Genomic DNA, 26,794 nt, shown 5'->3' with positions numbered 1-26,794 from the left:
CAAATTACACGTTCACGTGGTGGTTTTGTGTCGATGATGATTATCTTGTCCTGTTAATGAGGACAATTTCTAAATAATTGAGGAATTCCCACCAAAGGAAGCGTTTAAATGTGATGCACTAGTAGGTGGGATGTATACGTCCGGAGTTTAGGAACGGCACCGGCAGCAATGGCCTGCCCCTTTCGAAAGATTACGAGCATATCTCACCAAACAGTCCAGAAACCGTTGAGCCCCAAACATGGAGGGAGATATTGGGTTCGCCTATTCGTGGCCCCAAATGCACGATGTTCTGTGAATCGTTATTAGATATCATATTGATGGGACGGGTTGTTTACCGAACACTACTTACACTTTTATAATGAACCATCATCGTATTTGGCTAACATTGTGCGGCTTCTCTTTCCCCTCACCCAATCCTTATGGAGTTTGCCGAGAGGGGTGGGGAGAATATGTTTTCGAAATACGAGTCGCCCTGAGGGCATAGTATTAAATCCACAGCCAGAGTGGGAGGGTCATAATCGCATAGGGAGTGCCTCCAGGGCTGATTGGATCGTACAGAAGTCTTACTTCAGACGCCGCCATATTGCGCGGACGTCGGCGGAGCTTGTGGACGGCCTGACACGGACGGCAAACATGTTGAGTAACGCGCAGCTCTTGGACGAGCTCATGGGCCGGGATCGAAACCTGGCCCCCAATGAGAAGAAGACCGATATGCGATGGGACGATGACCGGGTAAGGCGAAACGGGGAGGGCGGTATAAAGTTTTGTTTTAAAGTCTCGGCTTGATTGTGCTCCAGATTTTACGTTAGGCCTCATCCGACACGTCCGTTGCGAAGATTCCATGACTGGGTTTTCTAAGCTGAACTGGTTCTTTTACTGCAATGAGAAGGGATAATAATCCGAGAACGGGTGTTTGAAGTCTGGTATCAGTTCGTTTATTCGGCAGTTTGGCTGCTCTTGGCCGAACCGTGCAAGACGGATTTGTTCTTTCGTTTGATTCCTTATTCACTCCAGATGTACCTTGTGTACCTCCTGCAGGTATGCAAGCATTACTTGGTGGAATATTGTCCCGCAGAGCTGTTCGTGAACACCCGAGCAGACCTGGGTACGTGTGTCATTGTGGACTTTGTTTACAGGCACTGGCTGGCACTGACTTGAGATTATTAAATATTGATTGTGGTTGGGTATGTAATGTGTTTGGTATGTAATTGGGTATGTAATGTGGTTTGGTATGTAATATTGTTGGGTTTGTAATGTGGTTGGGTATGTAATGTGGTTGAGTTTAATATTGATTGTGGTGGGTATGTAATATGGTTGGGTGTGTGATTGAGTTTAATGTCGATTGTGATGGGTATGTAATGTGGTTGGGTGAGTATGTAATATGGTTGGATGTTTAATATCGATTGTGGAGGGGTATGTAGTGTGGTTGGGTATGTAATGTGGTTGAGTTTAATATCGATTGTGGGTATGTAATGTGGTTGGGTGTTTAATATCGATTGTGGTGGGCATGTGATATGGTTGGGTGTTTAATATCGATTATGGCTGGGTATGTAATGTGGTTGGGTGTTTAAGATTCATTGTGGGTATGTAATATGGTTGGGTGTTTAATATCGATTGTGGGTGGGTATGTAATGTGGTTGGGTGAGTATGTAATATGGTTGGGTGTTTAATATCGATTGTGGAGGGGTATGTAGTGTGGTTGGGTATGTAATGTGGTTGGGTGTTTAATATCGATTGTGGAGGGCATGTGATATGGTTGGGTGTTTAATATCGATTATGGGTGGGTATGTAATGTGGTTGGGTGTTTAATATCGATTATGGGTGGGTATGTAATGTGGTTGGGTGTTTAATGTTGATTGTGGGTATGTAATATGGTTGGGTGTTTAATATCGATTGTGGGTGGGTATGTAATGTGGTTGGGTGCTTAGTATCGATTTTGGATATGTAATGTGGTTGGGTGTTTAATATCGATTGTGGGTGGGTATGTAATGTGGTTGGGTGTTTAATATTGATTGTAGGTGGGTATGTAATGTGGTTGGGTGTTTCGTATCGATTGTGGGTGGGTATGTGATGTGGTTGGGTGTTTAATATCCATTGTGGGTGGGTATGTAATGTGGTTGGGTGTTTAATATCGATTGTGGGTATTTAATGTGGTTGGGTGTTTAATATTGATTGTGGGTGGGTATGTAATGTTGGGTTTTAATATCGATTGTGGGTGGGTATGTGGTTGAGTGTTTAATATTGATTGTGGGTGGGTATGTGGTTGAGTTTAAATTGATTGTGGGTGGGTATGTGATATGGTTTGGTGTTTAATATCGATTGTGGGTGGGAATTTAATATTGTGGTTGGGCGTTTAAAATCGATTGTGGATGGGTATGTAATATGGTTGGGTGTTTATCGATTGTGGATGGGTATGTAATATGGTTGGTGTTTAATATCGATTTGGGTGGGTATGTAATGGTGGCATTTAATATCGATTTTATGTGGGTATGTAATGTTTCTGGCATATAATATTGATTGTGGGTATGTAATGTAGTTGGGCGTTTCATATCGATTGTGGATGGGTATGTAATGTGGTTGGGCATTTCATATTGATGGGTATGTAATGTTGGGCATTTATAATTGATTGTGGGTGGGTATGTAATGTGGTTTGGCATTTAATATTGATTGTGGGTGGGTATGTAATGTGCTTTGGCATTTAATATTGATTGTGGGGGGTATGTAATGTGGTTTGGCATTTAATATTGATTGTGGTTGGGTGTTTAATATCGATTGTGGTTGTGTATGTAATATGGTTGGGCATTTAATATAGATTGTGGATGGGTATGTAATGTGGTTGGGTGTTTAATATCGATTGTGGTTGTGTATGTAATGTGGTTGGGCGTTTAATATAGATTGTGGATGGGTATGCAGCATTGAATATGGTTGTGTATGTAATTTTCAAATTCTGGTTGGATATATATATATATATATATATATATATATATATATATATATATATATATATATATATATATATATATATATATATATATATATATATATATATATATATATATATATATATATATATATATATATATATATATATATATATATATATATATATATATATATATATATATATATATATATATATATATATATATATATATATACACACACATGGTATTGATTGTGGTTGTGGTGTATTTTCCAGGACCCTGTGACAAAATCCATGATGAAACTCTTAAGAAGAAGTAAGTATTATCAACATAAAAGTACCGTTTCGGGGGGGGGGGGGGGGACGTGTTTCCGTTCTTGCTGTTAGTGATACAGGAATGGACCCACGTGAAGGCCTTCTGCATACTACCAACCTAGACATGTAAATTTCCTCCATCCTCAAAGGCCGATGCAACACAACAACATTGTCGGCAATGGATCTTGTTCAATCCTTTGAGGCTGTCACACACTTTCCTCGCACTATGAGATTGTCGATGGTGAGTTTTTCGATAGACCAAATGGCAATGAAGAAGAAATGCAAGCAGAGGATGACAAAGGTGAAATATCTGAGCACTGCTTCCTTGGCAGTAATGCTGGTGCATCGCCAATGTCGTGCCAGGAGCAGGCAATGACACATACGTACACACTCGTCGATCGATAGATTTCATTGTAATTCAAAGGCAGAGAATTTGTTATTAACAGCTTTTATAACACAATGTACCACAAATCAAACTGCCTTATTGATTCTGAAGGTTTGTTCATTATAGGAAACAAAGGACAGGTTCAGGCTACTATATTGAACTTTGAAACCTGAAGTTTAATTGGTCAATACATTTTGCCACTTTAGTGATTGTCCGAAGCAGAAAAATATTGACCACTGAAAGCCGCTGTAAAAATCCATCCTCGTCACACCCCCAACCTGTCAACCAACTTTCATCCAAATCGGTCCACCAAACGTTTGATACATCATGCTCACAGACAGACAAACGGGTGAAAACATCACCTCCATCCACCTTCATTGGCGGAGGTAATTATAACCAAGTGGTACAATATATTATGTGAACTACAAAGTAAATAAGTTGTTCAATGTGTTGCTATCATGATAATAAGCCTTTTGTTTTACACACATCATCGTTCCTTGTTCTCTTCCTTTTAGTGGGGCAGATAACAGCAATTTTTGAGAGGAATCGTGCAAATGATGATACAAGCATCAAATTTGGCACATTTGTTCTCCAGGGGATTCTAATCAAATCTGCCTGATTGGCCATTTTTAAATCCAAATTTTGGAAAATTTGAAAAAAAATAAAAATAAACTTCAAAAAAGTCAAGATCATGAATCGATGTTGGATGCTGGCTGAGATTTGTGAATGTTTCAGAAACTTCATCTAAGACGTTCCAAGTCTGCCATGCAGTTTTCTTCCCTTTACTGCGGAAGGCAGACACGACATCACATCCAGTGAATGCATGGAAGTATGGGATCCCTCGAGCTTTCTCAGGCCCTATTGCAGAAACTACCTCATGGACTGGAATCCATCGTGCCTTGGCTCCTTGGCCAAAGGCAATCCACATGTTCTCAAGACCTAGTTCCTGTAAGGATGGCAGTACAGATATTGCTATGACTAGTATGTCTGTGTCATTAGCCTTAATGATAATGGATTTGCTACCATCCGTCGTTGCATCCCTGGCGTGTTCAAATATTTGAGTGTCAGCTTCTTCATGACAACATGGAGACACAGCATCCAGTGACTTCCTTGTGTTGCTAATGGCATCTACTCCTTTTGTGACAATGACTGTGCTTGTCGTCTGTGCTTCACACATCTTTTCCGCAAGGAAGTGAAACAGCTCAGTCTTGTTGCTGTCATCTCGAAGAAAGCTTCTCCAGTTACTTGGGGTCTTACTGGTTCCTGTCACTCTTCTTCTGATTCCTTGCCCCCTTTTCGACCTTCAGACTTGAATTCTTGTACACATCAACAAGCACTACGCACCATCTACGCGTACCTGACTCCACCCTCTGCCGTACCATCGGTCCACCTTTGGGATGATGTCTTCTTTAGCATAGTCATCAAATATCTTTGAAGTGCATGGAGGTAGGGCATTGATAAGTGCTGAGCCATCAATGATGACTGCATCTCCCCTTGGTTCTCTGTCTGGGATGTTCACTTGCGCTTCAAGTATTTCAGCCAGCTGTGAATTCAAATTTTTTTGAAGTTTTTTTTTTCGAATTTTTCAAAATTTGGATTTTCAAATGGCAAATTGGGCACATTTGATCAGAAAGCCATGCAGAACAGAAATGCCAAATTTGATGCTTGTATCATAATTTGCACGATTTTTCTACGATCTACTACACTTTCATACAGTGTCGATGTACTGTTGTGTAACACAGTTCAAAATTTCCTTGTTATAAGCTGTCATTCTACCAAGTTGCTTTGGTACCTTGACACTTCAGGCGGCGGTCAAAGTTCATATGGAACTTGTGCCACCTCTCCAACTGATAAAAACGTGGTGTTGATTTGATAGCCGTTTCAATTCTTTTTCTGGTTTTCATCAATGATCTCTCCGACTCTGGAAAATCCTCTATCTCTTTGCTGATGACTCCATCCTCTGCCGTACCATCTGTCATCCCTCAGACCGGCAAGCAGCAGCTTCTTCGCTCACTGCAGATCTGGATAAAATCACAAACTGGTCCAACACGTGGAACATGTCTTTCTATCCGGACAAATCTCACACTCTCACGATGTCTCTCCGAAAGGACTGTTCAGAACCCCCCCCCCCATCCACTTTCTTAACAATCCTCTGGAAGAAGTCCTTTCTTTCAAGCTTCTGGGTCTCACTATCTGCCATGACCTTTCCTGGGAAAGCCACATTTCCATCCTCTGTCGTGCAAAGTCCTTCCTCGGCCCACCTGAGCTCCTGACCACTTACAAAGCATTTGTCCGCAGCCTGATTGAGTACTGCTCTCCCTCCCATCTGGGCTGGTGCTCCTACCTCCCACCTTTCTCGGCTTCACGCTGTGGAAACAAAGGCATTTCGGATCATTGGCAACTCCCGCAATGAGGCTGAGTCTTTGGGCCTCTCACTCTCTCTCTCTCACCGCAGGCTGGTCGGTGGTCTTTCTGTGTTCTACCGTCTCCTCTCCAGCCTCGCCCCCCCCCGCCCCTGCTCTCTCTCTGCGATTTGTCCCCACCACATTTCCGTAGGGTGCTGAAGGTCCGCCAACAACCCCCTCTGGTAAAACTTCCAAAATCACGAATCACTGCTCACCTTCACTCTTTCATTCCTCTTTTTTTTTCCCACCTTTGGAATAAACTCCCTCACTCTATTCAATCCCATTCTTCCCTGCAGGCCTTCAAAACAGCTGTTCACCACCACCTCTCATCATCCCCGTTAATCCACCCAAGCCCACTTCCTTCAAATTCCCTGCTTTCCTTCCTGACTGAAAGTCCCTGTAATGTCCATCTTGTATTCCCCATGTTCCCCGCCCCATCCCTCTCCCTTCCACAGATCTCCTAATGTCTCTCTTCCCCACTGTTTTGTCCTTCCCACTCCCGCCCCTCTTGTCTCATGCCCCCCTTGCTGTGCGTTGTGTGTTAGCTCTCACACGAGCCTCGACAAGGTATACAAAAAAAACCACCATCTATCGAAGCCCATCGTCAACATACCAAATATTCTTTACAGAGCGTCGGTGCTGCCGAAACAGTTCCTGGGTTGGGGTTATGCTGGGTAGTAAAGCCCATCGAGCTTACGTCATGATTATTCAGTCAAAGCCTCTTCATATCAACACATCGGTTAATGGGAATATGTTGATATGACATGATTACATTAAGGGCCTATCCAGCGTGCAGAAGCATTCGGCGGTGTTAACAACAGGCTTTGACTGTCTGGACTCTGCAAATTTATTGAACTAGGCCCACACAGGCTCGGTAATGGTCATGTATTCGCTTGGTGCAGACCAAGCTGTGGTTGAGTGTTCTTTCAGCTTTTAAATTTTGTTTTTTTAACTCTCAATATATCATTTTACCATATTCACCAGATGTTTGGGTTTTTTTAATGAAAAAGAAGTTTATTATGTTATACGATGAATCCTTGCATGTGAGCTGAACGTATCCCTGAACTAATGACAGACCTGCTTGTATCTACGTGTGATTTGCATCTCGTACGCAAAACTACTAATGTATGACCAATCTGTAAGGACTAAAAGAAAATAATTTGCGTATTTTACTTCCCAGCTTAATTCGGCTTTTACGTGTGACAAACTTGCCTGGGGTCGTTTGCATCCTCGCCGTGCACCTCTGAGAGCGATTTCTCAAAATGCGCTGACGTGAGACGATCGACGTGTGATATCCCTCCATGACATGCTTATGGTTTACACATTTCGCTCCGTGCTCTGTCGCACAATTGCAATATGGTTGCCAAGGAAACGATAATAATTAACAGTCGTGGCCTAGAAGTGCACGCACTCGCTTATGAGCCGTCTAGCCTGCATTCGCATCCCAACCCAGCTAAAAACTGGGAAGGCAGTGGCAATAAATAAACAAGCAGTCATAGACTGGTTTTACGAAATCATCAACTTCACCTCTGACCTTGTCAAATAAAAGCTGTCTCTAGAGAAGGTAGCGACGCAAACCAGAAGTTTCTACAATGATTCTGTACAAAACCATCAAAAATCGAATGTTTGACCTCACTGTGACCTTGACCTTTGACCGATTTTGACCAAAATCTAAGCAGCGCTAGCCATCACCCTCCTGAATCACGTGGTGTAATTTGACATTGGTAGCTTCTTCTGTTCTCGAGTTCCCGCGGATTAACGTAACTTAATGGTCACACTCAACTCCCCCCCCCCTCCCCAACTCGAAAGGACGCCGGGGCGAGCGCGATGACGTCGGCGCACACGCAAAACCTCGCCATGTGACGAGCCGTGACGTGGCGGGTGAAATATTTTTATACAATCTTAAAACGTCTCCAAAACATCCAATTTTTACCAGAATTTCGACAACCGAGTGTTAAGCGTCCTAAGCGATCGCAAAAACCGAAGACAAAATTAAAATCGAAGTTAAAACGAACTCGTAACGTCAACCGAAGCAAAAATACTCCATTTCTCCACAGGAATTTATGGAATTATTTAATATTATTTTATCAGTCATAAAACCGTAATATTCGGCCATCCACAAACAATCTTTACACCCTCTGACGGCTTAGCGAGTCAGGCATGCGACGATAAGCTTTATTGGGATGAAAAATGACTTTTAAAAACCATCTTTATCGAAAACACCATCAGCGAACACACGCAAAACCTTTACGTGACTCAACGACACGTCTGCTCGAGCTCGCTGCACCACGTGACGAGCCGTGACGCGGCGGGTGAAATATTTTTATACAATCTTAAAATGTCTCCAAAACATCCGATTTTTACAAGAATTTCGACAACTGAGTGTTAAGCGTACTCAGCAATCACAAAAACCAAAGACAAAATAAAAATTGAAGTTAAAACGAACTCGTAATGTCGACCGAAACAAAAATACTCCATTTCTGCACAGGGATTTACGGAATTATTTAATATTATTTTTAAAACAGCCGTAACTCGACGAATTGACACACAAATTCCGCCGAACTTACCTCGATCTTCCAAACTCGCGCTCCGTCAACAATACCTATGGTAACTTTTCTCGAGTTATCATGTTTTGGATGTTTGACCTCACTGTGACCTTGACCTTTGACCAATTTTGACCAAAATCTAATCGGCGTTAGCCATCACCCTCCTGAATCACGTGGTTTAATTTGACATTGGTAGCTTCTTCCGTTGTCTAGTTATTGTGCCTACAAACACACAAACAAACACACAAACAAACAAACAGAAACGGAAGTCATCAATATACTTACGAAATCTTTAGATTTCGTAAGTAACAAGCAGTCATAGACTGGTACCTACCAAATCGTCAACTTGACCTCTGACCTTCTCTCATAAAAGCTGTCTCTCGAGAAGGTAGCGACGCAAACCAGAAGTTTCTACGATGATTCTGTACAAAACCATCAAAAATCGAATGTTTGACCTCACTGTGTCCTTGACCTTTGACAGATTTTGACCAAACTCTAATCAGCGCGAGCCATCACCCTCCTGAATCACGTGGTGTAATTTGACATTGGTAGCTTCTTCCGTTCCTGAGTTAAAACTTTTTTTTGGATGTTTTACCTTACTGTGACCTTGACCTTTGACCGATTTTGACCAAAATCTAATCAGCACTGGCCATCACCCTCCTGAATCACGTGGTGTAATTTGACATTGGTAGCTTCTTCCGTTCTCGAGTTATCGTGCGCACACACACACACACACACACACACACACACACACACACACACACACACACACACACACACACACACACACACACACACACACGACGGAAGTCATCAATATACTTACGAAATCTTTAGATTTCTTGAGTAACAAACAAGCAGTCATATACTGGTACTTACGAAATCGTCAACTTGACCTCTGACCTTGTCTAATAAAAGCTGTCTCTCGAGAAGGTAGCGACGCAAACCAGAAGTTTCTGTGATGATTCTGTACCAAACCATCAAAAATTGAATGTTTGACCTTACTGTGACCTTGACCTTTGACCGATTTTGACCAAAATCTAATCGGCGCTAGCCATCACCCTCCTGAATCACGTGGTGTAATTTGACATTGGTAGCTTCTTCTGTTCTCGAGTTATAACTTTTTTGGATGTTTGACCTCACTGTGACCTTGACCTTTGACCGATTTTGACCAAAATCTTATCAGCGCTTGCCATCACCCTCCTGAATCACGTGGTGTAATTTGACACTGGTAGCTTCTTCTGTTCTCGAGTTATCGTGCTGACAAACAAACACACAAACAGAAGACGGAAGTGATCAATATACTTACGAAATCTTTACATTTCGTAAGTAATAAATAAAATAAAATATATAAATAGCACAAATGAACGTAAAACGATTTTCTGTTGCTCAAAACTTCGGATTAGATATCCAAGGGATATGGTTCGGAGAGGAGATCATTTTCTTCTTCGTATCGTAACTTGCCTTCACCTTTTCAACATGTTCCGCTCAAAAAGCTCTTCCCGCAGTTGGCAACTACGGATCGCTGCACCTCTACCGTCATTAGTAATCTACTCTGGTGGTTATTTCCATTTTATTTATTCACATGGTTAAAGCGAGAACCAGGTTATTGACGTATTTTTTTTGTGAAACTGGTGATCTCCAGAGTGAGTTCTTGTGAACCGTTCAACCGTGACCCTAAGTTACAAAACATTCACTTTAGTCTACGTCAAATTTCAACCACTCGCCTCATACAAGCTCACCTTGTGGAACGTTTTTGAGTGTCGTGTGATTGCAATGGACGGAGGTGTGCAGACACGTGTCACGTACTCTTTAAATATAGAGGCTAAGCTGTGAGTTTTGTGGCTGTTGATAGCCTGTACAATGGAAACAAGCAATCTGATGAATGTATTGAGAGTTCACCATCCATGACTTGCTGTGATACTTCCTGCCTTCTAATAATAGGAAAGGCCCTCATATCATAAAATTAGCCAGTCTTGTCGATACATGTGGTGTAAATGAGGTAAAAGTGCAACTTCCAACACGTCTTGATTCGAGGTGTTCTTCGCTGTGGGCTAAATCTTTGATTATTTGTTTTTCTTGTGTGCAGTTATCAAAAGAGCAGCCGATGCCTGCGCATGGGCTATGAGCAGGAGTTCCTTCGCTACCTGCAGATCATAATGACTGATGTGGAGCGGCGAATTCGGCGTGGTCACGCTCGCCTGGCTCTCGCACAAGCTGGCGGTGCTGGAGGAGGCGGTAGTGGTGGTCCTGGAAGTGGAGGTGGAGGTGGTGTCACTGGTGGTGGTGGTGGTGGTGGTGGTAGTAGTGGTGGTGGTGGTGGTGGCAGCGGCTGCAGTGTCTCGGTGAGTCTATCTGAGGATCTTTGTTTGTAGATGAATGCATTTGATTATGTATTTGAGGGTACCCTATTGTTTTTTGTACGGATTATATACTGCCGGACCCCGTTATTCGTGGGGGGGGGGGATACGTTCGTGAAAAATTCTGCGAATGTCGGGACATTGTTTAAATATTTTTCCATTTTATTGACATGGTGTAGAATCGTGGAAGAGCAATTGCACAGAGCAAATCGGAACACAACATAACAATGGGAACCAGGAGAAAGGGGAAACAGCCGGGCAGAGGGAGAAAGTAGTCTGAGACAGACAAATCAGGTGTGCAGGTCACGATGAGGGTTAAGGGAAAATGCAAATGGTGGACAATATGGATAGGATATTATAAGCAAAATTTGTTTGACCAGTTTGTGATTTTTGTCAAGGTCTGAGGAGGGTGAGAGGCTGTTGCCTGGCTGTCAGAAGGATGAGAGATGTCACGGCAGACAGTGGAGTAATCAGCAAAGAGACACAAGCTTTTCCAGAGTTCGTGAGATCATTGATGAATATTAGGAAAAGGATGGGGCGTCGAACACTGCCTTGAGGAACTCCAGCCTTGACGGAGAGGAGACAAAAGAGAGCCATGAAGAGCCACACGTTGACTGCGACAAGAGAGGAAGTCCACGAGTCATGAGTGGAGATTGCCTTGGATACCATAGGAAGAGAGTTTGGTGAGCAGGGTGGGGTGCCAGTCCATATCAAAAGCTCGCGATATCTCTAGGGAGATGGCTGTGATCTCATGTCTGACATTGAGGATCTCCATTGTTGGGAAAGGAGAAGCAGCATGTCCAGGGTAGGGTGACCTGGTCTGAATCCAAATTGATCAGAAATCAAGCCATTGGAGAAGAGGAAGGATTTAATGTTTGAAGCGATGATTGATTCCATGACCATGCTGATGATTGGAAGTACAGAAACCTAAATTGGGATGTAGTTCAGGGGATCTGTTTTTGTGCCTTTTTTCCGTAATGCTGTGATGTGGGCTCATTTCCAATTTCCCAGGTGGATGTCGGAGACCAGTTCTGAATTGTTAAAATAAAACAAAGTGCGAACATCGAAGCAGGTCACACTTTATGATCCACGACTACACGGGGTCCACGAATAGCGAATCCCCGAATAGTGGGGTCCGACAGTCTATTTTCTTCCGCCCTCACTTTTTCACCTTTATTGGTTCATGAGTCAGTAAGTGACCACTATATTCGTTATGGGTGTGTGTCTGTCTGTCTGTCCCGAGCATAGCTCCGTGGGTTTTGATCCGATCTTGATAAAATTAGGGTGCGAGGTTTGTATCATGATCGAGTTGTGTTTTCCGGAGAATGGGCTTGCTGCGCCCATTATGGACGGAGCCACGCCCAAAAAACGTGTTTTTGGGGCTAGCCGGTTTCAAGTTACATTTTCTCTGAGGGGGTTTGTCGAATCTGGCAGGGGTTTCGTTATTTGGTTAGCCCAATGGCACCTGCATAGCCCCACGGAGCTCGATTTTTTTTCATTTTCGTCCCAAGGTCAAGGACATGAACTTAGAAAATGTCAAAAAAAATCAAATAAATTGGGAATCGAGCTCCTAGGGTTTTCAATTGTTTCGAATGAAAGTTGGTATGCAAGTAGTGCTCTTCGAGTACTACAACTTTCATCATTTACGTTTTTCCCGATTCCCACCAGTTTGCCCGTGGCGTCCCCTCGAAGGTCAAAAAATTAAAAAGGCGAACCGTGTACATTGCTCATGAACCATCGCAGTCTCCAGACTTGTTGGTTCACGAGGAAGTGACCACTATATTCGTTATGGGTGTGTCTGTCTGTCTGTCTGTCTGTCTCCCAAGCATAGCTCTGTGGGTTTTGATCCGATCTTGATAAAATTAGGGTGCGAGGTTTGTATCATGATCTAGTTGTGTTTTCCAGAGAATGGGTGTGCTGCGCTCATTATGGGTGGAGCCATGCCCAAAAAACATGTTTTTAGGGGGTAGCCGGTTTCTAGTTGCATCTTCTCCGAGGGGGTTTGTCGAATCTGGCAGGGGTTTCGGTATTTGGTTTGCCCAATGGCACCTGCATAGCCCTACGGAGGTCGATATATATATATATATATATATATATATATATTTTTTTTTTATTGTTCATTTTTGTCACAAGGTCATGAACTTAGAAAATGTCAAAAAAATCAATAAATTGGGCATCGAGCTACTAGGGTTTTCAATTGTTTCGAATGAAAGTTGGTATGCAAGTAGTGATCTTCGAGTACTACAACTTTCATCATTTACGTTTTTCCCGATTCCCGCCAGTTTGCCCGTGGCGTCCCCTCGAAGGTCAAAAAATAAAAAAGGCGAACCGTGTACAATGCTTGTGAACCATCGCAGTCTCCAGACTTGTTGGTTCACGAGGAAGTCACCACCATATTCGTTATGGGTGTGTCTGTCTGTCTGTCCCGAGCATAGCTCTGTGGGTTTTGATCCGATCTTGATAAAATTAGGGTGCTCGGTTTGTATCATGATCTCGTTGTGTTTTCTGGAGACTAGGCGTGCTGCGCCAATTATGGGCGGAGTCACGCCCAAAAAACATGTTTTTAGGGGGTAGCCGGTTTCAAGTCACATCTTCTCCGAGGAGGTTTGTCGAATCATCTGGCAGGGGTTTTCGGTATTTGGTTAGCCCAATGGCACCTGCATCGCCCTACGGAGGTCGATATTTTTTTTTTATTTTTATTTTTTCATTTTCGTCACAAGGTCACAAACTTACAATGTCAAAAAAATCAATAAATTGGGCATCGAGCTCCAAGGGTTCTCAACTGTTTCGAATGAAAGTTGGTATGCAAGTAGTGCTCTTTGAGCACTACAACTTTCATCATTTACGTTTTTTTCCCGATTCCCGCCAGTTTGCCCGTGGCGTCCCCTCGTGAACCATCGCTGTCTCCAGACTTGTTCGCTTTTAAATTTTTCTCCACAACTGCCTGAGCGATTGCCACAAAACTTTCAAAATAGGAGCACCTATATATATATATATATATATATATATATATATATATATATATATATATATATATATATATATATATATAAATATATATATATATATATATATATATATATATATATATATATATATATATATATATATATATATATGTGTTAATGATAGCTATGATGTTACAGGTCATGTGGTGTATCAGACTTGTTGGATCAAAGGAAAAACTTTGGACATCATCTCTGAAACAGTTGAATGAAAAAAATTGAAACTTGGCACAGATCAGTAACTCACCAAGGGGAACATTTGATAACTATATCATCGGAGCTCAAATGTTGACATAATTGGATGTGTCGAAATCCTTGTCTGATCAATAAAAAAAAACAATTTGTGGGTAATCCAAGAAATTTGCCAAGAGAACGAAATTAGTATGGCAGCCATATTATTTTTGAAGAAGAAGAAAAAAAAAAACTCCGAAATGGCTGAACAGATCGATATGAAATGTTACATGTATGGTTGACTACCCATGCGGAATTTTTTTTTGATAACTAATGAAGCCAACGGTTAAGTGGTTTCAGAGAAAAAAAATTGTTTGTTTAATCTTCAATCCAACATGGCTGTCAGACCACATTAACCGATGACGTTTAAAATTTCATCCTAAATTCCTCATGGCTTGTCGATCATATACTGAAGTTTCACATCGATCGATTAAGCAGTTGAAGAGAAGGTGTATTTTTAAAGTTTTCGTTCAATCCAGCATGTGACCAATCTAGAGTACCCGAGACAATAAAAATGTAATGACTAAAAGGTCATCGGTTGAGCAGTTTCAGAGAAAATGCTTTTAAAAGTTTTTCCTTTAATCCAATATGGCTGCTAAACCACGTGACCTATGACATTATTGTTATCAAACCTTTCCCCCCCATGGGTATTGGATGATAATATTTGAAGTTTCACATCAATTGGAAAACTGGTCTCAGAGAAAATGTATTTTTAAATGTTTTCCTTTGATACGATATGGCTGCTAAACCATGTGAACGATTATGTAATACTTATCTCACTTTATTCCTCGTGGATCGCAGTTTTGTAAGCACCCACATATAAATCACTGCTTGCAGTTATAAATAGCAGTTTTGGGGATTGACTAACGCATTATGACAAATCTAGTTTCACAAAAAATGACATGGGATGGCATCCATCATTGGAGCAGGCAGCGTGGAATGACATCACCATCGGAACGGGTGGCGTGGGATGCCATTGTTGTAGGATGGCATTATCATAGGAATGGACGTTGTTTGATATCCAGCATAACTCCTCGCAGTTAGTTGTAAGCGGCTGTTCTAGTGATAATAATAATATTTTTTTTTCCTTGGAGACGATTCGGCAGCACTATATTTTATTGGCAGCATACTGGTGCCCATCTCGAGATTCCTTCGGTCATGTGGGTCGACCACAAAATTGTAGAGGCACCACTTGTGGGGTCGGGTAAATCCCCTCTTCTGTGAAGGCTATTAGTGAGCCAGCTGGGTTTTTGATGAACAATTTGCAGTGACATTGTAATTCGTATTGGACTACAACCATCTGAGATGTCGGTCCATTTTTCTTCACCACTCGGCCATCGTATCACTTGAGCAATTAGATCTTTAGGTTGTGCTCATTTGTCGTGAATGGCGATCCAATTTGAAAACTAATAGTTCTGCCTGTTGTGTGTGTTTTCAGTCATCTGCCTCACTCTCAAAGAATGACGAGAAGATTAGACTACTGTCAAACAGAATTGAGGAACTTCTTGATCAGGTAATCTGTGGATTGAATAGTTACCCTCCTTTCCTCTTTCATTCCTTCTCACTTTTTCTTTTCTCTCAAACGATATCTCGTGACAAAGCTTGAAATTGGAACAAAAATGTAAGTGAATGAAACGACCTCATATCTGCATAGATATGAATTCCTTTGGGCCCGTGGAACTGCTCATATGAAAACGAAGTTGGATCGTGCCACACATACAGGGAAGAGTTTGTTGCAAAAAGGAAACGTTACGTATGTCAGGTTCTTGGTCTGACACAAGCGTCACTCCAGGCATAAAATGGAAAACCAAAGTTTGACCAGCATGTGGTGAAAAATAATTGTGCAGGTTGAGGTCAAGGTGGGTGGAGGGGGATGGGGTTGGGTGAGAGAATACAAATTTTAAAAATGCATTTCCTATACCAGCAGAGTACCTACCCTGCGGCCTATCTTGATCCAAGCATGCAACGCGTTCTTCTGACTCAAACCTTTATTTGGGTGGTGTATAGGCAACTGACAGCTCGATATAGGCAACAACAACAAAAAAAACAAACCCGGGTTACGTGCATGAAGCAAAAACATACCAACTGAATTCAAAACACCTCACTGTTTTGTTAAACGTGGGGACAGGAATACTGCACTGTAAATGATGTAGACGTCTAATACCTTCCCCCACCAGAAGGTACACATTTACATTGATAATTTGTCTCCCCCTCACCTCCGTCCAAGACCACCGGAAAAAGATAAAAACACCTCTGTACATCAATTTCAAATGTGACAGATCTGATCTGGTTTGACCTTATCAGGTTAAGCCAGATAATATCTGTGACTTGCTGCATGTACTATATAAACCTTGTACTACTATATAAACCTGTTCCATGGCCGGGTTGTCAACAACTAAACGATCTTCCCCAACAGGTTTCCTGGTGAGGAGGGTGTATGGATATGGACACCCAGCAGGATTAAAAACAAACCTGTCAAAGGGCAGAGCAGCTCCTTGTGAGCCAACAGCCATCCATATCGAGTGCCAAACTGTATCTGGACGTCCTCCTGCAGTTGGGTTACTTTTTTTAGGAGGTTGGTGGTAGGATTTGTACTCCGGCCACTGTAAAACACTTCATTCTGCAAAACCCACATAAGCAAAGAAAACTGAAAACTCACTTTGTGGGAGTACCTCCTGTGCTGCTGCCCTTCGCAGGGCAGCTCACCGGATGAGGGAATTGGGGCAAAGCCTTCAGGACCCCCAATCTTTGATGGAAGGAAAAACACAGGATAAACTTCATGGGTCAGATTGCGGTGGTGTGTGGTGGTGTGCTGAGGTGTCGTCCACCAGACGGAGCTCTCCTTGGGTTTCCCTTCGGGTGGGTGCCTGGAATGTCCTATCCCTAAGAGAGGATGATCACCTATCTCTGTTATCATCTGAGCTCAAGTGTTTGAACATCGGTGTTGCAGCACTCTCTGAGGTTTGGAGACCGGATTGTGCTGAGATCATGGTGGGTGGTTACACGTACTATTGGTCTGGTCGCTCTGATGGTTACCATACTCAAGGAGTTGCTGTAGCTGTGTCCAATAAGCTGACTCCAATGATAATTGACGTAACACCGGTCAACGAGCGTATTATGAGACTAAGGATTCGTCACTCTTTGGGTGTTGTTTCCATTGTCTCTGTATATACTCCGACTGAGGTGAGTGATCGCACCGTGAAGGACGCATTCTATGCCATGCTCAAGTCTGTGGTTGATCAGTGTCCCAGGCGAGATACACTTCTAGTCTTGGGGGATTTCATTACATCGACTGGAACTGATAGGGATGGTTATGAGATGTGTGTTGGTCCCTATGGGTCTGGAACTGTGAACCTGAATAGCACTAAGTTCCTTGACTTTGCAAGAAGTCATGGACTTAGGGTGGCCGGTTTATGGTTTCAGCAGACACAAGGTCATCGCACCCACAAGCTGGACTTTGTATTCCATTGCTGGCAGTGTGGCAAAGGAGATTGACCATGTGCTCATTGAATGTTGCTGGAGAATGATCCAGAACTGAAGGGTCTACCGGAGTGCTCAGTGCCTCAACACCGGCCACAGGCTTGTTGTAGCAACTCTGAATTTTCAGCTTAAATCCAGGAGAATGGTATCATCCCAGCTGAGACTGGAAGTTGGCAAGCTCAAGGATGAGAAGGGAGCTGAGGAGTTTGTGAACAGGCTGAGTGGGGATTTTGGGTGTCTGGGTGCTTTCGAGAATCCTGAAGAATTGTGGAATGCCTTCATGACCACAATTCTTGATGGATGGATTAGGAACTCACCATAGAGCGAAGAAGAATTTTGTCTCTCAAGGGACACTGGATAGGATATCATTGACCAGAGTCACAGGGCCAGGCTTAATGATAGAGATGAGCTGTTCAGGGAGCTTGGGCATAAAAGTGAACATGCGCTGAGGGTGGATAAGGAGGCTTATGTGCGAGGAATCTGTGAGGGGGTCGAGCATCACCTGTGGTCAAGTGATTCTCGTCCTGCTTACAGAGGAATTCGCGCATTGCATTCCTCTAAGCCCATCCCTCGGTGTACTGCTGTTCGAGCAGAGAGTGGTAGGCTCTTAACAGAGGAGTCCGAAGTGAAGGCTCGTTGGGCCGGTTACTTTGAGCGGCTGTACCAGGCTGATTCATGAGCTGTTGAGTTGGATGTCAGGAGTGTTACTATCCCCATTGCTGACCCTCCAATCAACTGTGATCCACTTTTGTTTGTGGAAACACAGACTGGGGTGAACTAGTTGAAATAGGGTAAGGCTCCGGGGATCTGTGGCATCCATGCTGAACTTCTCAAGGCTTGTGTAAATGTTGTACTCATGACATTGCATGCAGTTCTGTGCTCTGCCTGGAACACAGGCATCATCCCAACTGATTGGAAGAAGGGCTTTGTTGTCCCTCTCTGGAAAGGGAAGGGTGATCGCTGGGACTGCAACAACTCCCAAGGGGTGATGCTGCTCTCAGTGCCGAGCAACATCTTTCCTCGGATAATTCTTGATAGGGTTTGCCACCATCTGCTTGAGCACGAGTGCCCAGAGCAGTCAGGCTTTACACCAAATAGGTCAACGATTGACCGTATCCTGCTCTTCGGGTCCTCACCAAACAACGATGAGAGTTTTGGCAGGAGCTGCTTGCAGCTTGTGTTTATCTCAGTGAATCGGGATGTCCTCTGGAGGATTCTTGCTCTTCGTGGGGTGCCACCAAAACTGATCAATCTGATGTCTTAACTATGCTCTGGTACTGAGAGTGCTGTGAGATGTGGTGATGCCATCTCTGACTTATTTCCAGTTGTTACTGGAGTTCGTCAGGGGTGTGTATTGCCCCCCCCCCACACTTTTCAGTACTTGTCGACTGACTGGATTCTGGGGAGGATGTCGGAGAGATCAAGCTGCGGTGCATCATTTGGGAATGTCAACATCTCTGACTTTGATTTCGCAGATGATGCAGTCATCTTTGCGGAGACTGGATATCCTTTTGGGGGCCCTCAAGGTGCTGAATGAAGATTCGGAGCTGCTGAGATTACGGGTTTCCTTGGTCAAAACTAAGATCCAGGCTTTCAATGACATCTTGGATGCTGCTATCTTGTCTGTAGCCATTTGTGGTGAGGATGTTGATCGTGGAGAGATTCACTTACCTTGGCAGTGATATTCATGTCTTCGCTCGCTGTGAGCTAGAGGTCAATAGTCGGGTGGGTCGGGCCTGGGGAGTCATGGATTCACGAGATCATGGGGTTTGGCACTGCCGGGGCCTGTGCAGGATGACGAAAGTCTGAGTTTTCAGGTCCTTGGTGCTTCCAGTCTTGCTCTACAGATGTGAGAGTTGGACTCTAACCAGGGATCTGAGACAGACATAATTCCTTTGGTACCACGTCTCTTCGGAGAATCTTTGGCTATTGCTGGTTGGACTTTGTGGCCGCTGAGTGGTTGCTGAGAGAGACTCAAATGAGATTTGTTACCTGCATAGTCAGTGAGCATCAGCTGCAGCTGTATGGACATGTGGTTCGTTTTCCTGACGCTGATCCTGCTCACCAGATTCTATCAGCGAGGGAGTCTCATGAGTGGAGGAGGCCAATGGGCTGACCACATGCCTCGTGGTTGCAGCAGGTTGATCGACATCTCAAGGAGATGGGGATGGGCCAGGCATCTGCCTGGGGGATGGCCAGACGGAGGACCCTGGAGTACCGGCGGAAAGTGGATGCAGCTCCGTGCTGCTCCCATACCTAACCTGACCTGTACATTAATTGGGGTCATGCTCATCCGATGCAGCAAGTCTGGATGTTATCATCCCACAACTGTAGGATTAGCACAACAAACAAAAAGTGGTCCGTGAATTATAGTGAGTACACTCAACAAGTTGGAAATTGGTCTTCAAGTCTTCCTTGACCTCTAGTTTTGAAATAATGCGATGGGAAACCCCCATAAAATAGACTACTATGGTTACACCAAGATTCTTAAGGCATCCATGTTGGGTAATGACAGGCAATGTTTGATCGTTGGTCGAAAGATGGTTTAAAAATAAATATTTGCCATAACGTTGCAAGAGCAAATCACTTGGCCTGCAGAGGAGCGCCTTGTGAGGATGCACCTTTCGTATTGAATATTGATGTTTATGAGGGTGTTGGATGGGGCGAACAAAGGAGATAGGATTTGGGGAAGGGAGAGGGTATCTGATGACTATGTATCTGGGTGATTGAGATCAACACCGGACAAAATGTGCAGGCTGTCCTTGGATTTCAAGCTGAAATGGGAGCTGCTCAAGAATCATAAATGACCAGCTCTGGAGTCAACTCCCCCACCCCACCCAAACCCTTCATACCTTCACCTTTTCAGATCTCCTTAACTTTGATGCATTTATTCCATTCTGTTTTGGAAGTCGTACACCCAGAAAGGAGTAAATCCCCTCTGATGTTGAAGTTGATGAATATTTAGGTTTTGACACATTCTAATTTAGTTGTGTTAATATGTTCTGATGTTGGAAAAATGGGTTGACAGATGCATCAGAAATGTGATATGCTGTGCATTGCAATGACGCATTTAACGTGGATGTTAAATGGTTTTTGTTTTGAATAATGTCATCAAAGTAAGAGTTAGTTCATTCTGATTTATGTATTTATTTACAAACTCGTGGCTTCATGTTGCAATTTCCCCATTCACCAGTCTGTTGTCGTTCGGCTTGAATCTGCAGCATTTCAAGTGAAAATCGTGTACTTTGCCCAGGGCGTTGTGATGATGGATCGTCGTGAGGAAATTTTGGGGATTGTTTATCTGTGGACATTCGGCAAGTAATTGCATAACTGCCTTTGAACGTGCTCAGATTGAGGAGATGGGCTGTGAGGGCCGTGTGGAGGATGCTCAAAGCATGATGAAACTAGTGGAGAACTTGAAGACCGAGCGAGAACAGCTGCACAACAATGCCTCGGTGAGTGTTATCGGCTTCCTTGTTGCTAGCATTATGCACAACCATTGGTATCCATGGCATTCTGGTTTATGGGGAATAAGTATTCATGTTCACCACCTGCTGCAGACCATTGAAACATTTGCAGCGCAGGAGAAGCAGATGGAGGTATGCGACGTGTGTGGGGCATTCCTCATCATTGGTGATCCGCAGTCACGTGTGGACGATCACTTGATGGGTAAACAGCATATGGGCTATGCAAAGATCAAGAGCTCCATTGAGGAGATGAAGGTGGGTGAATCGCTGTGATTGGTGGTGGTTTGTCCTCCACCCTCCACCCCCTGCCCATCTATTTTCCACCCTCACAATAAAAGTGACAGTGAATATAATCCTTCATGTGCATCTTTTGTTTCATTTGAAGTGATCCTAGAAGAAAAACAAAAATTCAGATTTGATCTTTGGTGCGCAAATTCATCAGCAAATGATATGTATTGATAGAGATGACAGAGATGTTAGCGTTTGAGCTTCCTGCATAGTGTGAGCGGATCGAGTGTCTCGCCGCCCGCAGGAGAAAATGCGCAAGCGACACGAGGAGCCAGAGCGGGACCGGGAGGACAAAGTTCACAAGGATGAGGAAAAAGATCAGGAGAAAGAGCGTGACAAGGAGCGCGAGAAGGAACGAGAACGAGAGGAGAGGGATCGTCGGCGCAAGGAAGAGGAAGAGAAGCGTGAAAAGGAGAGGGTGCGCGAGCGAGAACGGGAAAGGGAGAAGGAAAGGGAACGTGAGCGGGAGGAGAGGAGACGACCCACTAGCCGCTCACGGGATCGTGAACGCAGGCAGAGTCGCACCCAAGATCGCCGCCCGTCCCGTAGTGTGGAGCGGCACGGGAGCAGGTATGTGTTGGAGCGAGCAGATCTTTGCGTCTTATTTATTTATTCATTTTCTCGAAATAGCTTCTTTAAATGTTGTGCCTCCTTTTCCTTACACTTGCAACAATATCACCACCAATCTCTTGTACGCAGGAGCCAAAGCAGCAAAGAACAGAGCCGCACAAGTGAACGTCGTCGTTCCCGCAGCCGAGACCACAAGGAGCGTCGTCGCTCACGCAGCCGTGAGGGCCGAGACAGAGTTGACAGCCGCTCACACCGCGACAAGGACGGACGTGGGCGAAACGGGGATGGAGACCGCAATAGCCGTGACAAGGACGGAGAGCGGGATGGAAAGAAGAAGGAGAAGGAGCGGGACAAAGATAAGGAACGAGAGGAGAAGAACAAGGATAAAGAGAGGGGAAGAAGTTGCCGGGAAAGTGGTGAGCAGTGAAGTCTTTTGCACAATTCCATTCCCCACAATGCATTATGATGATGATGCCAAACGTATGGTTTCAAGACGAGCAAGTTGCCCGCGCCTGCACGGGATTCTAAACCGGGTCAGGATGGACGCGGCACAAATTAAAATGGTGTCTTCCGTCATCGAGCTGGAAAGATGAGGGCAACCATTCGCATTTATTGCCACATCTGATGAGACTAAAATGCTCTAATGGCAGCGAGATGCTTCATTTTAAACTGTTTGTTTGATTCGATGTAGCTTTTTGATGCCTAATGGTCCGTAATAAAAATTTGTATTGGAGTCAAAGCCAGTGACCAATTGCAAATTAATAGTAGGATTTCTGAAGAATGTCAGTGACAGCATGGATTGTTTGTTTGTTCCCATAACAGAATCCAGTACCAATTGTTCACTGCACGAAGCAGAGCTCTTACCTCTTCAATTCCCTTTGAATATAGCAAATTGATCATGGAAATCTCACCAGGTTAGAGATGGGGGGGATTGACTAATAAGTTAGTTGTATAGTGTTTGTCAGACGTGCTGGAATGTCAAGGTCATAGCGTTTTGTCCAAGTGAGCATTCCTCCGTATGAAAGATGTATTCACGACTTGCTGGACTTTTGAGTTCACCGTGCAGGGTTTTCTGTTAAATGAAACATGGGTTTCCATGACAAGTTGCCGTGCGAGAGCATGTGCACATATATGCAGCACGTGATCAATAGCAAAGCAGACAGTTGTGCGGCAGCCATTAACATGGGGAAGATTCCTCAATGTGATGCAGAGTGAGAACCATAAAAAAAAAAAAACCTTTTAAAGCTTGATGCTACTCTCCGACTACTTTCATGGCCAAAAATAATCTCCTTGGGTCAGTCGAGGCGGAAGTTTGGCTGAAGTATTGCGCAAAGTGGCCGGGCCAGGCCGACCACTCAACTGCAGCCGACGTTGAAGGAACTTGCAATTTGTGCGGTAGTCCGGCGAAAGATACGGTGGAGTCTTCAATGATTGCTAGTTAATGCCAGCAGACGGGACACCCGGCTGTAATGGGATATGCCCCGTCGGCAAAACTCCGATCGGACGCTTGTGGTGAGGTCAGGAACAGAATCCAGATTGGATGGTTCAGACGTAAGTGAATCACCTCCGCACCATCTTCTCAAATAAAAATGCTTCAGTAGTAGTGTTTTGTAGCTTGCTCCTTCACGTTTGAAGTCTGTTAGTTAAATCGTCAAGTGGACTCTGTTTGGAGGCGACAGACATTCATCCTGGTGCCGGTTGCAGATTACAAGGGCTCTGCTGAAGGCAAGAGCAGTGGGCGTAAGAGGCGGATGAGCAGCGGGAGAGACTTGTTTGTGGAGAAGGAAGACGCCATCGAGTGCAAGAAAGCGTCTGTAAATGGGAACGAGGAATTTGATCCTCGAGAAGGTGAAATTGACCCCAATTAAACTTCTGCTCTGTCCGGACCAGGGATGCAGGTGAGTGCTTCTTTCTACTTCTGCGAGTCTTACGAAGGAACCTTTTTTTTTTATTTTTATTTTCCTTCCAACCCAGTCGACTCCTACCCTCCCCTCCATTGCACCTAACCCCACACCATCCATGCTCCCACTTTCCCCTTGTTCTTAACCAGACATGTAGTGCCCGCGACGCTCCACTCCCGGTTTCTCCCTTTCCAAAGGTCTAAAGGAGCAGGATGTATGCCTGGGCCTGCAGAAGTACAAGCTAGACATGTCCAAACGGTTTGAAGCATCCCTAGGTACCACTGAACTACACCAATTAACTTAACCTATCGGGTAAACGGTGTCTGAGTTTTATTTATTTTTATTTTACTCCATGTACCAATCTGGTGGTAGTTTTAGTGCAGGGTACTGTCCTTGTTGAAAGCTATTTTAGCCTCTTCCAGTGTTCGTTACTCTCCCATAGTTCGCCATGACGGGAGGGGTAGGGTGGGGTGGGGTGGGGTTGGCACAGCGAGCCTCAGGGTCCTTGCAAGCTTGTACGCTGCTCTCCACGTTGCCTGAAACTGGTAGAAATGCCTTTGATTTGTTTGAAGATTCTTCTTCTTCCCTCACTTGATTTATTCAAGTTACACATTTGGACGAATCTCAAACCCCATTCAAAAGCCCATACTTATCCTTGGACTTGGAAAAAGAAAAATGCAGCATCCTGTTCTTTGACTTGGTTGGGGACCCTGAAGCAGCAACTTGGGGATTATTCATTTATTTCCCTTCCCCTTGCAGCACGACACAATTCATCATGCATGTTTGTCAGCACATTGAACCAGAGTGTATAATCTTGAGGACATTGACCAGGGTTGGCTTTTATCGTAGAGAAGACATCCGCTCGGTTTTTCCCAGCAGAGGCCGCCCGTCCCATTTTGGGCGAAGGTCCGAGCGCGCAAATTGAACTAACACGGTTTCTATCCATTTGAGTTTCACACTGTGCCGGAGCCAGGAAGTGCAGCACTGTAGCACGGTGCGCCGCCGTATTCTCTGTGCCCAACGGTGTTAACGGTGCAGTTTCTTTGCAAGCTCAGCGCGACGTAGTTTAACCTACCGGGCAGTGGCTTGGCGGTCGTGTTGAGTGGCCGGTGCCAGCAATTGTGTACAAGATACTCTATCTGTACAGGTATTCCAGAGGTACATGTCCCTCCTACACAATTGTCTCGGATGATAAGCAAATTAATGTCCATGTACTGTACAGTGGCTTTCACAACAGCCATGGCTTTATGCTCACATTGGCTAACTTAACGCCTCTCTCTCTCTCTCTTTCACATTCGGTGTTAAATTTGCCAAGAAACGGTGTGCCTGTGCAGTTTTAACGGTAAAAGCATCACTTTTGCCGGATTCAAGTTGTTGCGCTCCTTCTTGCACTTTTGCCTGCTGCTTGTTTGGTTTACGGTTCATTGTCCTGACGCTCTCATTTTCAAACAGCATTCGAATTCTGAAGAATTCCTCCCCACGAAGGTCAAGACTGCAGCGGCACACACTGGAAAAAATGTACGCAAGGTGTGAACCCCCAGTGCATTTAGGAAGTTTTGATTAACCCCACCCTCGACTTCCCCCCCCCCCCACCTCACTCCCAATTAAATCCAAATGTTAAAGTTGCAACCTGGTGTAAGCAATTTTCTTTTTTCCTTTTGTTTTAAGTGGTATAGTACTTCTTGAATTCAGCTGTTATGTGATTATTGTACATTTTTTCATTAAAAAAGAAATTGCATTGCTGCACTTTATTAGACAGGTGCAAGGTATCATACATACACAGATGAACACATTTCCACCGTTGATCAGAATTCGTTCGCCTCAACAGAAAGGAAATGGGAGCAGCATCCAGTAACACAAAATGAACTGAACTACTCTTCTTTGCCCCACGTTTCCACATCTTCCTATCTGGAGTTTACAGTTACCATTACATTCGTAGCATACAATTCCTACAACGCTCGCGTTCCTCAGACCCGTCGGGCTCGACGTGGGCCTGGGCCCTGGAAGTCTGCATGTCGAACCTTTTTTTTCCCCCGCCTTGGGCAGGCTCATGGCAGCCTTTATTGCTGTGTACTTCCTGAGATTAAAATTGGGAGGACGGGAACTATCAACCAAAGAATATCGGTGATATGTGACAGCTTGTTCACATACATAGCCGCTGTGGTTAAAAGGGACGAACAAGAAACACTTATTCGATCAGCTCAGCAAGGTTCTTAAGATTATACAACTTGATTGGCTACAGAGCATTTGTTTTTTGTTTTTCTTTAATACTAAACTATTTATGCTAAAATATGTACTTAAAGTGCATTAGATTTGTCCCTTGAAATTTCCTTGTGATCTTCTCTCATCTCATGTTGGGAGCTCCACAGACAGCATCAAGAGGGATGAGTCTTACTAGTGACTTCAATATTGCTTGTGCTTCGGTTAATGAAATGAAAAAAAAAAAAAACCCTTATTAGCTACATTCACTGAAAACGGCCAATGTGTTGTAGAAAAACAATTCACACACTACCACGTTAAAAAAACCAACAAAAACAAACGGTGAAGGTAAGAAAATTAAAGTTGTCCATTCCATCCGGGTGGAGGTGACCCTCTGGTCGACTTGCACCCCGATATTAATGTGCTGAAGCTGTGTGCACACTGAACATGGCCAGGTCACATTGTGCATTTCAAGATGTATAACATCGACCAGAGGGTGGAGAGGTGGGTGGGAGGGAGGGGGCAGGAAAAGGCCTGTACTATCTTGATATCATGGAGCTGGCTGCCGATTGACTGGAGGAGGTGGTGCCACCACTCAACTGAGAGAAACCACTGTGGCACGATTCGAGGCTCGTCATGGATCCTCTGCAGAGAGATGATAAATCAACAAGCTATGCCGACTGGTTTAAAGGGTAAACACCGTGGTAATGAAACCAGCA

At 44.0% G+C, this 26,794-nt stretch overlaps 2 protein-coding genes across 4 annotated transcripts in view; one reads left to right on the top strand and one right to left on the bottom strand.

Annotated features, from left to right (window-relative positions):
* Positions 1-559: 559 nt before the first annotated feature.
* Positions 560-25,614, top strand: LUC7L3 (LUC7 like 3 pre-mRNA splicing factor). Its single transcript, XM_085856417.1, has 11 exons — positions 560-732; positions 1,039-1,105; positions 3,200-3,239; positions 10,664-10,919; positions 15,609-15,683; positions 21,001-21,105; positions 21,211-21,372; positions 21,650-21,975; positions 22,105-22,391; positions 23,680-23,873; positions 25,329-25,614. The coding sequence occupies exons 1-10, from the start codon at positions 634-636 to the stop codon at positions 23,841-23,843; spliced, it is 1,581 nt and encodes a 526-aa protein (XP_085712543.1). The 5' UTR covers positions 560-633; the 3' UTR covers positions 23,844-23,873; positions 25,329-25,614.
* SEC14L1 (SEC14 like lipid binding 1) overlaps positions 25,610-26,794 on the bottom strand; it is a 58,115-nt gene continuing 56,930 nt past the window's right edge. For 2 of the 3 annotated variants that reach the window (XM_085856414.1, XM_085856415.1), the window contains one exon: positions 25,610-26,720. In XM_085856414.1, the coding sequence (XP_085712540.1) occupies positions 26,615-26,720 (106 nt within the window). In that variant the 3' untranslated portion in view covers positions 25,610-26,614. The other variant, XM_085856416.1, reaches the window with a different exon arrangement.

Source organism: Eptatretus burgeri, chromosome 15, assembly GCF_056783735.1.
Source record: "Eptatretus burgeri isolate ZD-2024b chromosome 15, Ebu_testis_v1, whole genome shotgun sequence".
Lineage (NCBI taxonomy): Eukaryota > Metazoa > Chordata > Myxini > Myxiniformes > Myxinidae > Eptatretus > Eptatretus burgeri.
Note: the sequence above shows the minus strand (reverse complement) of the source record. Positions and strands in the feature narration are given on the sequence as shown.

Coding starts and splice junctions, on each gene's coding strand:
- LUC7L3 (XM_085856417.1), top strand. CDS start 634: ATGTTGAGTAACGCGCAGCTCTTGGACGAGCTCATGGGCCGGGATCGA. Junction 15,684..21,000: donor TTGAGGAACTTCTTGATCAG/GTAATCTGTGGA, acceptor GAACGTGCTCAG/ATTGAGGAGATGGGCTGTGA. Junction 22,392..23,679: donor AAGAAGTTGCCGGGAAAGTG/GTGAGCAGTGAA, acceptor TGCCGGTTGCAG/ATTACAAGGGCTCTGCTGAA.